General features: G+C 36.4%; 3 protein-coding genes and 3 non-coding genes across 7 annotated transcripts; all 6 read left to right on the top strand.

Moving 5' to 3' along the window:
* The first annotated feature begins 138 nt into the window (after positions 1 to 138).
* Positions 139 to 4893, top strand: LOC111434278. Its single transcript, XM_023071690.1, has 10 exons — positions 139 to 392; positions 569 to 705; positions 1020 to 1154; positions 1451 to 1561; positions 1958 to 2242; positions 2512 to 2711; positions 3215 to 3503; positions 3825 to 3935; positions 4214 to 4405; positions 4489 to 4893. Exons 1-10 carry the CDS (start codon positions 188 to 190, stop codon positions 4834 to 4836), a joined length of 2013 nt encoding a protein of 670 aa, XP_022927458.1. The 5' UTR covers positions 139 to 187; the 3' UTR covers positions 4837 to 4893.
* Positions 4894 to 5900: 1007 nt separating this feature from the next.
* Positions 5901 to 7953, top strand: LOC111434287 (60S ribosomal protein L32-1). Of its 2 annotated transcripts, none has more exons than XM_023071702.1 (4): positions 5901 to 6007; positions 6208 to 6309; positions 7306 to 7487; positions 7572 to 7953. In XM_023071702.1, the coding sequence occupies exons 2-4, from the start codon at positions 6220 to 6222 to the stop codon at positions 7699 to 7701; spliced, it is 402 nt and encodes a 133-aa protein (XP_022927470.1). In that variant the 5' UTR covers positions 5901 to 6007; positions 6208 to 6219; the 3' UTR covers positions 7702 to 7953. The 2 variants fall into 2 exon arrangements, with proteins under 2 accessions (XP_022927470.1, XP_022927471.1); XM_023071703.1 differs by having other exon boundaries at positions 5984 to 6082.
* Positions 6374 to 6453, top strand: LOC111434413. Its single transcript, XR_002708947.1, has one exon. It is a non-coding gene; the product is annotated as a small nucleolar RNA U31b (small nucleolar RNA).
* Positions 6480 to 6561, top strand: LOC111434411. Its single transcript, XR_002708946.1, has one exon. It is a non-coding gene; the product is annotated as a small nucleolar RNA U31b (small nucleolar RNA).
* Positions 6737 to 6812, top strand: LOC111434408. The gene has a single exon (XR_002708943.1). It is a non-coding gene; the product is annotated as a small nucleolar RNA Z195/SNORD33/SNORD32 family (small nucleolar RNA).
* A 696-nt stretch (positions 7954 to 8649) lies between the features above and the next one.
* On the top strand, positions 8650 to 9524 carry LOC111434286. Its single transcript, XM_023071701.1, has 4 exons — positions 8650 to 8864; positions 8941 to 9160; positions 9244 to 9289; positions 9389 to 9524. The coding sequence occupies exons 1-4, from the start codon at positions 8753 to 8755 to the stop codon at positions 9473 to 9475; spliced, it is 465 nt and encodes a 154-aa protein (XP_022927469.1). The 5' UTR covers positions 8650 to 8752; the 3' UTR covers positions 9476 to 9524.
* Positions 9525 to 9592: the final 68 nt, after the last annotated feature.

Here is a 9592-nt window from a genome sequence, read left to right on the forward strand (position 1 = left end):
TTTTTTTTTTTTTTTTTTAACTTAAATACACTGTTTGACTATTTTTATTTTAGTTAATATTAATATTAAGATAAGATGACGTCAGAGGGTTTTAAGTTTTAACTTCCGCTGAAATATCTAAACGCCGATGAGCCTCTGTTCTCGTTCATCACTCCGGCGCTGACATTTTCGACCGCGCAACCTGAAGATGATGCAGAGAACTTCCCCACTGTGTTCTTCTAGCTCCTTTTCTCATTCTTTTCCATATATTTCCGTTCTTAATCGATGCACCGAACCTTTCCGAAGACGTATCGCTCTTACTTGTAAGGGTTCGGCTTTCTCGATACTTCAGCTGCCCTTGTACCGCCATCTTCACACTCTTCCACGTTTGCAGCCTTCCCGCCGTAGAGTTGGTGATTTCTTCTTGTTTGGTTATTACTCTAATTTATCTCGTTTAACTCATGGCTGATTGAATGCGTCTTGTTTAACTTTGTTGGTATTGTTTGATGATTTGGAGGTAATATGTCGTTGTTATGAGTTTACGTGGGTAATGTAAATGTGAAATGATAATTTGTTTTTGGCATTTCAGCTACTTCTCAGATTCTAGAAAGTGTGGAAGCTCCGACAGGATTTGTTGAAATTGGTTACATATCCAATGTTCATGGGACTGAGGGGGAAGTTCGAGTGAAACCTGTTACTGATTTTCCTGAACTGCGATTCTCCACGGTAAATCAATGGCAATAATTCTCGAAAGAACCTCTATATTTATACAGCGTTGTTGGAATGAGCTACTCCTGCCATATTCAAACGGAATTCAAAATCTTACAGTATATGCCCTCTGCCCCCAATTCTTGTGAGAAATAGAAAAACCCTCCAACACAGTGCTGTAGTTTTGATAATACAATCTATTAAGGAGATTACATTGTATCAAGTCTTTATACAGCCGACCAACTACCCTTTGGTGTGTGTGTATATATATATATAAGAACATTCTAGTCATTTTAAATCAATAGCGATTTCTACTTACCCCTTTTCTTTAGCCTGGCACAAGATGGTTGAAGCAGCAAGTTTCGGGAAGGGAAGAAATCCGAGAAGTTGACTTGGAAGAGGGGAGGGAACACCCTGGTCGAAAGAGTTGGATACTGAAGTTTAAAGGAATCGATACTGCTGAACAGGTCTACCTATTTCCCTTTTTGTGTACGATAAATCATGTTTTTTATCCTAAATCTTGGTTTTTCTTCTCACTATTACTTCATGTAGCCGTTTATGATCAATGTATAGAAGTATGGGTTTATTATTATTAGTATTACTACTACTACTTTGGCGCACAAGTACTAATTGAACAAAAAAAGAACAAAGCAACCATCCTAGTCAGCCCAGAAGATTTACTATTTTCACTGATGTTGATTAGTCATAATCAACTATTTCAAATTAAAATTTGTCGGTCGTCCTGATTTCATAATCTATTCAGGCAAAACTACTCATTGGATCAACTCTCCTAGTGAGGGAAGAAGACCGACCAGAGTTGGAAGAAGGTGAATTTTATTCCCGTGACCTTATTGGCATGAGTGTTATTCTGAAGGTATGCAAATGTTTTTGCATGTACAAGTTGTCTCAAGTATCAAGCACATTAATTTTCCTTTTTTACTTCAAATTATAATTTTTTTTTATCAAGTAGGAAGCCCCCCACGCACTTCTTCAGGAAAGTAATCTGATTTGTTGAAGTATTCGTTAGTCAATGTTTAGGTCTGCTTGTGCAGATTTATTGCTATTCTGGATTTTATAATGAGAATGTAGTTGATGCAGCTCGTTGTATAAACTACCCCTTCACAAAAACTGCTATTTAGAAGATGTGTAGAAATTGTGCTTTTGGGCTAATTATAAAAATTTTCTTTCATTCATGGTTACTTGTTTTACCCCTTCACAAAAATATGCTGACTTTGATTGCTTGGGATACTGATTGCATACAACCCGTCAGGAAACTGGTCAGTCCCTGGGAACCGTTGTTAATGTATTTGATAGCGGAGGGGCGGATCTTTTGCATGTCTTGCTTGATAGTTCCGAAGATATTCTTGATGCCACTGGAAATCCAACATCAACAGAGACTGGAGTTTCTGGTCGCCTTGTTTGGATACCTTTTGTCAAAGCAATTGTTCCTGTTGTTGATCTTGAAAGACGAGAAATGAAAATTACCCCTCCAAAAGGTCTTTTGGAATTAAATTTGAATTCTAACAAGAGATCAAAGAAAGAACGACGCCAACTTGTGAGATATTTTTTCTTTTCGCTCTCTTCCTTCCTTATAAATAAATTAAGTTAAGATGCCAACTTATTTTTAGTGATTAATGCACTGAAAAAATTTCTTGATATTATTCAGACGTTTGAACTTTCATAATTGCTTCTTTATACATGTTTTTATTGTAATTTTGAATTCTGCTACTTTTTTCCCCCTTTTCAACCATCTTTTGCTTGCAGATTTAGGTTCTTTTTCCTTATCTCGATTTTTATTCTGGTAACCGACATCATTCATTGTAGGAATGGAAAGAAAGGAAAAAATTCCAAAACAGTCTCATAGCTGCAAAAAAGAAACTGTCTGAAATGGAGCAGAAACACGTGTTCAATGGTTTCAAATTTGGAGAAAAAATGCAGGGAAGGTTACTTGCCGAACAGATAGTTGGTGTCAATTCTAAGTTGCTTCAAAAAGCTTTACAAGATATTGAGATTCCTACAAGAAGGTATAGTTTGATTTTTAATCAGACGTTGTTTGTGCTCTATCTTTTTATAAATTTTGTTTCTCCAAAAAGGTGTAGTTTAATTTTGAACTAGATATAGTTTGTCTCTATCCTTCCATACATATTGTTTTCTGCGTATCATGATTAAATTCAATTCAAGTGATAATTAAGTGGTAGTTTATTCCTTCAGAATCTTTTGGAATCTGTACATGAACAATTGCTGGGCCAGGTGCTAAGTCATTGGGTTTTTATTTAATTCTAAATTTGCCAACCCGGTCATACGATCAGGATCTTAAACATTGCAAATATTCGTTTTCTTTTCATTTATTTTCTGAAGGATATTGATATGATTAGCTAAAATTCAGGAACATCCTCTTCATTTAAAATTCCCTTTCAATGGGTTTTATGAAGTTTAAAGACCAAAAGATATTTAACGATGTCTGTGTCTAATTTGTCTACTTTCCAATGCACTGACCCTTGTATTCTCAATTGAATCCTTGAACCAGATTGAATGTTAACGAGTTATTCAACGCTTTTGAATTGGAGAAAATACAAAATACTTTGAAGGTATCAGATAAATGTGTCACTTCTGGTGCAAATGAAGAGGAACTTGGTAAACATACTAGTTTGCAGAAGAAGGGACTCAATCTCATATCTTCTGGAAAAACTGCCGTTGTTTTAGTTGTTAATGATGAGGGATGGTACGCTGACCTTGATATTGTTTGTGATAATGCTGAGCATCCAACATCTTCTTCCCTTCCTGATCTACTTGGTGATGATAGGAGGTTTGCAAAGGTCGTACTTTTTTTTCTGGCCCATGATTATTATAAGAATTCAATAAGAAGTTTGTTCACTGTGATTCAATGTGCATTAGTTATGCTTAAAAAAATGGTTCTTGCTTGTGGTTTGCTAAGATCAGATTTTAATTTTCAGTTTCGAATCTACTTTTTGAAATGACAATATAGGTTGGTTGCATTAGCTTTTAGGCGTTTGATGCACTAATGTAGGAAAAGTATTACTTGGATTTTCATTGAACTATACCAAGATAAACATTGAAATCTTAATGAGCATGGATCTTTGAGAACATTTCCTGAATTAAAGATGTGTACTGCACAGATTGAAGACCGCCCATACGTGCCTCTGATTTTGGTGTGCTCAGCTTCCAGAATTCATTCAATTGAAAAGCTTTTTATGGACAATGATTACTTTTCCTTCGATTCTGGAAAGGTTGGTGAGCAGACATTTCCTTTCATATTATTTCATGGCGGTAATTTGTATTGAAAAGCTTTCTATTTCTATTATTTCATGGCATTTACGCTTCTATTGCGAGCAAGGTTCTTAATTATGCTTAATGGAGTCATCAAACACCTTCCCCTTGCGTTAGCGTCTGTGATTATTCAATGAGATTTACTAAAGAGCAGTGTCTATTATGGGAGTGTTTTAAGCTATAGCAAGCATTATGGAGTCTACAATACTTTCTTAATAACTTGGAAACAATTTTCCAGATCTGGTTTTTGGAAGAACAGAGACTTCCAGTTGTTAGCAATGTGGTAGACGAACAAAACAAATACAAGATTTTGATGAAATCACCCTGGGAAATTCTACAATCCCCAGTTGGTTCTGGAGGAGTCATAAACTTGCTCTCATCATCCAAGGTTCTGGACAATCTTGCTGAAATTGGCGTGGAGTATGTCGAGGTTCGGCATTCAATGACGTTTTCTTGCGACGGTTTATCATTCAAGTTCCTTAGCCATTGATTTGACAATGTACCTCCTTACAGATTTGCAGCAGCAGGCATAGAAGTGCAGGCACCAACGCTCTACTTCTTGGGTATATTGCATCGTGCAGTGCTAATATCGGGGTGAAGCTTCAAAAAGGTAGCAGTGGCTTTGAGAAAAGCTTTGAGTTGATATTCTCAATGAACTTCATGAAGAAAATGATGAAGCAAATGGATAAGCCTCAGTTCTATGGCATCCCCAAATCAAATGCGCACGTTGAGAAGGTTGACAAGGAGTGGGTTGACGTTAGTCCCTCCTCTCCTAACTCATACCAGCTCTGTTCTTCAATTTTTAGTTGGCTACATGAGTGTTCTTTTGATGAAATATGCATGATGGAAATTGTTAAATAGATCATTGTTCTTTTGAATTTGTGATGAGTTTTGATTATGGCCATAGGTTTTTAAGTTTCATTTTTATCCTTAAAATTTTGAAATTTGTAAAATAAAATTAAAAAAAAAAAAAAAAAAAAATTAGTGACATGTCAGCTATAAGGTATAAAAATGAAGTGAGTAAATTAGGAGTTGAAATCAATGGTACTAACATTGTTATGAAATTGTAAACAATCTACCTTTCAGAGTTTAGAGTATTCGGTATAATTTAATATATTTTCAAGTACTTTCTCCTCCTCTTCTTACTCGTATACAGGTTGAGCTATATTGTATGTTACTCAGTGTTGAAATGTAAAAAACTTGAATAATGGAGAACTTATAATTGATAAAGTTATATTTATTTCTCTTAATTTCTCTATTATAAATTTCTCCTATTTTAAAGCAACACGCGAACACATGAGTAGAAAGGGGTAAGAAATAAGAAAGCACGGAAGCTTGTGAACGAAAATTGTAACAGCTCAAACCCACCGCAAGATATTGTCCTCTTTGGAGTTTTCTTTATGAGCTTTCCCTTTTAAGGTTTAAAAACCCGGCTAAGGAATTGTAAGGGCGATAAGTTATTTTTAGCCGATAGCCATACATTGTGACAATACAAGAGTGAAGGGATTAAAACTCTCGACCTTGGTCGAGAGTACTTATTTCATATGAGTTAAGTTTATGTTCATAAAATTGTCATTTGATCTCATAATTCTTACATATGTCAAGAACGTTCCTCCATCGGATCATTTACCCATCAGTCTCAACGAAAAATCTAGGTCCGGAACGGAATAAAAGGGTAAAGACTTGAATTTATAATAATAAAAAAAAAACATTAAATTTTAATGTTCCTAGTTAAGAGGAAAAATTGGTTGGAGACTCAAATAAAATAGTGGAGGATAGGTACTTCTTGTAAAATAGTTGATTACAGAGACAATATGGATAAATGGCAGCACAAACAGGGTTTTTGTGAAAGTTGGGCCTTCTGTTAGAATAATGGGCCTAGATTACTAAATCGAGCTGCTGAACAGGGCCCAAGCTCTTCACAGCCGAAGAAATGAAACCCTAATCGACGGGCATTCTCTATATAAACCATTCAGAGCTTTATAGATATATCGTCGAAGGTGGGGACGGCCAAAGGGAAACCCTAGTAACTGTAAGCTCTTCTCTCCATTCTGCCGCAGGATTTCTTTCGCTATTCTCCTACTTAAACTCTTTTCCTTTTCCCTTGGTTGGTAGATTTCATGTTGTAGATCGAGTGTTTATCAATCGCACTGGTTAATCCAGTTTGTTTTTAGTTTTGATGGGATTTGGTTCATTTGAGCTGATTAATGAGTACTTGTTGTGAATCTGTAGGTATAAGCAGAAATGGCGGTGCCTTTGCTGTCGAAGAAGATCGTGAAGAAGAGGACCCAGAAGTTCAAGAGGCCTCAAAGTGATCGAAAGATCTCCGTCAAGGTATTTTAATTTTCTTTGGCTTTTCGTCCCATCTATTTGTCTTTACCATAGAATGTGAAATAAGGAAGATGATGATATGTATTGTCGCCCCAGTCTTAGTTGCATCTATTGATGCACGATGGTGACTGACAGAGTATCTGATTTGTTTATACTATTGAATGTGCAATAAGGAAGATGATGATATGTATTGTCGCCCCAGTCTTAGTTGCATCTATTGATGTGCACGGTGGTGACTGACAGAGTATCTGATTCTTGTTGTTAACAGCACATTTATTCTGATTTGAGTTTAGAAGATACTATTACTTGGTTTTCGGTTTTTATTTTTGAATTATATTGGTTGAGGTTTGGTGTCGTTGGATGGATCTGATGATAGACTAACAACCATGCTGACTTGTGTACTTGGCACTTATTTTCCCCTAGAGATGCAACAAGGCGTGATGATGATAACCCATCATTTCTGCACTTGAATGATGATAATCTCATGCACTACCATCTGATCTTTGTTGTATTTTCCATTCTTTTATTAGTGATAAAGCGTTATTTATAATTAGTTTTGTAGCACGTAGTTTTCCCGGAAGACATGCAACTAGGCGTGATGATGATAACCCATCATTTCTGTACTTGAATGATGAATATTTTCATGCACTACCATCTGATCTTCGTTGTATGTTCCATTCTTTTATTAGTTTCATCATCTTTTGAATGATGTTGCATTTTAGTTTTTATTTTCTTTGATCATTTAATGTTCTCTTTGGCTATATATATGAAGCCGCCCATGGTATCTAATGTCCAGTCTTTAATTTAAATGGCTGGACATCTCGTTTTTAGGGCGAAGATGAATTATATTCAGGTCTTTGCGACACAGTTTGCTTAAAAACGTATAAGCTTTCTGTTACTGAAACCCTGTGTACAGTTCTGTTGTTTATCTACCTTCGTCTTTCATCTATTGTTGGCGAACAATTCGGCTTTTTCTAATCTCTTTTGTTCATCCAATAGGAAAGCTGGAGAAGGCCAAAGGGTATTGATTCCAGAGTTCGAAGAAAGTTCAAAGGATGTACGTTGATGCCAAATATTGGTTATGGCACCGACAAAAAGACCCGCCACTACTTGCCTAATGGGTTTAAGAAGTTCGTTGTTCACAATGTCAAGGAGCTCGAAATCTTGATGATGCACAATAGGTATTTAGAAACTTCCAATGTGGGACTAAAATTGTTTGTATATGTTGCCATTTATCTCAAGCTTTTGTGTTCTTTTACCTATAGGACCTACTGTGCCGAGATTGCCCACGATGTTTCCACAAAGAAGAGGAAAGAGATTGTTGAGAGGGCAGCTCAACTTGATGTGGTAGTCACCAACAAGCTCGCTAGGTTACGCAGCCAAGAGGATGAATAAGCAATTTACATCCTTTATTGCTTTGCTGCTCTCGTCGTGTTTTGTAGTGAAGATTTGGTTAATATATATTTTTGGTTCAAGAGATTTTGATATTTATTGAGTTCTGAAGCTTACAATTGCAACATTAACCTTATATTTGGGAACCATAGACTTTGTGGTGTTAAATTATCCTATCTGAGTAACGAAACACATTGCTTGGTTTGGCGCACTCCACAGGCTCTATTTTCAAATTTTAATACAATTGTTTATAGTGTAGTTCGTTTGTATATAATTGTACTTAATTGACCAACTTGTTGAACGAGTTTGTGTTATATAATGTAGGACATTGTAATTTCAATTAGAATCAACAATTTTATGTCAAAATTTAATGAAAAACTGTTCCCTCCCATCTTGGTTTGGTTCTCGAGCTAGTTTTGTTTTTATTTCCTGATTGCAAATGGAATAGTTTACCATAAATGTCAACTCAATTGTCTCTTTTCTTGACCCTATTGATTTCACAGTTGAACTTGATTCTACGTAAATTTGGTCCGATAAAAGAATGAAAGAACAGAAGGGATCCGAAGCCAAACTACTGACTTTAGGACACTTTTCATCGGTCAAAGAATTTAATTGCTTCACATTAAGGCTACATAGACTAAATAATTACAACTAATGTGTTGTTTCCAGAAGATTTCAATTTAAATGTCCTAAAACAGAACTGTAGGCTGGATGTGGATAATTGGATATTACCTTTCCTACCCCGATCCCCAGCAGAATCCACCATTTAGAAGACCAAACTTACAAATGTTGGCAAAGCAAGAATTTTGCATATGCTTTCTTTGCCTTGAACATGAAGCATTGTCATTCCCTTTACAACTCCAAAGACCCATATCCCTCCTTTAGACACTGCAGCCTTAGCAAGCAAAGAACCTCCTGAACCTTCCCTTTTCCATATCCCCTTTTATTTATATAACCATCTCACCTCCATTAATCCCCCAACTTTTGTGTCTTGATTCTTACCAAACTCCTCATCCTTTTTTGTCCTTCCCTCTTCCAATAATCAGCCGCACAAATGAAACCCCTTGCCACTCTGCTTCTGCTGCTTAACTTCTGCATGTATGCAGTCATTTTGGGCATCGGTGGCTGGGCCATGAACACAGCCATCGATCATGGCTTCGTCATTGGTAAAATCCATCTTGTTTCTTCTTTCTTTTTTTATGTTGCAGCTAGCCTGATGTTACTGTTGTGAGAATCATGCAGGCCCTGGCTTACGACTACCGGCGCATTTCTCACCAATTTACTTCCCCATGGGGAACGCAGCCACTGGTTTCTTTGTGACATTCGCTTTGTTGGCTGCCGTGGCTGGAGCTGCCTCTGCAATCTCAGGACTAAACCATATTCGGTTATGGAGTGCTGAAAGCTTAGGCGCAGCATCCTCTGCTGCTGTTTTTGCTTGGTCCCTCACTATCCTTGCCATGGGGTATGTCTCAAACATATGACAAACCATGAATAACTTAGAATCTTTAAAACTGGACACTGAGGTTCTCATATTTGTTTATGCAGCTTTGCTTGCAAAGAGATTGCTCTCGATTACAGAAACACAAGACTGGTGAGAAAATTAAATTTGGTTCATACCCATCTCCGATTTCTTCTCACAATCTAAAAGAATTCCATTGAATTTGCATTTGAATTCATTTTTTCTTTGCAGATAACAATGGAGGCGTTCTTCATAATTCTCTCTGCTACACAGCTACTTTACATCTTTGCCATCCATGGTGCTGTTTTCAAGAGATGACAACTGAATCATGGAAACATTCCTTGATATTCATTGCCCATTTTCATCTGTGTTTTGGTGTCATTTTCCTTGTTTTTTTTTTTTTTTTTTTTTTTTTTTTTTTTTTTTTTTTTTTTT

This window comes from Cucurbita moschata, unplaced genomic scaffold, assembly GCF_002738365.1.
Source record: "Cucurbita moschata cultivar Rifu unplaced genomic scaffold, Cmos_1.0 Cmo_Scf00044, whole genome shotgun sequence".
Lineage (NCBI taxonomy): Eukaryota > Viridiplantae > Streptophyta > Magnoliopsida > Cucurbitales > Cucurbitaceae > Cucurbita > Cucurbita moschata.

Excerpts from the sequence above, each read along its gene's own strand:
- LOC111434278 (XM_023071690.1), top strand. The coding sequence starts at position 188 with ATGATGCAGAGAACTTCCCCACTGTGTTCTTCTAGCTCCTTTTCTCAT. Across the intron at positions 393-568 it reads GCCTTCCCGCCGTAGAGTTG|CTACTTCTCAGATTCTAGAA; the intron begins GTGATTTCTTCT and ends TTGGCATTTCAG. Across the intron at positions 2,712-3,214 it reads ATTGAGATTCCTACAAGAAG|ATTGAATGTTAACGAGTTAT; the intron begins GTATAGTTTGAT and ends TCCTTGAACCAG.
- LOC111434286 (XM_023071701.1), top strand. The coding sequence starts at position 8,753 with ATGAAACCCCTTGCCACTCTGCTTCTGCTGCTTAACTTCTGCATGTAT. Across the intron at positions 9,161-9,243 it reads CTCACTATCCTTGCCATGGG|CTTTGCTTGCAAAGAGATTG; the intron begins GTATGTCTCAAA and ends TTGTTTATGCAG. Across the intron at positions 9,290-9,388 it reads ATTACAGAAACACAAGACTG|ATAACAATGGAGGCGTTCTT; the intron begins GTGAGAAAATTA and ends TTTTCTTTGCAG.
- LOC111434287 (XM_023071702.1), top strand. The coding sequence starts at position 6,220 with ATGGCGGTGCCTTTGCTGTCGAAGAAGATCGTGAAGAAGAGGACCCAG. Across the intron at positions 6,310-7,305 it reads ATCGAAAGATCTCCGTCAAG|GAAAGCTGGAGAAGGCCAAA; the intron begins GTATTTTAATTT and ends TTCATCCAATAG. Across the intron at positions 7,488-7,571 it reads ATCTTGATGATGCACAATAG|GACCTACTGTGCCGAGATTG; the intron begins GTATTTAGAAAC and ends TTTTACCTATAG.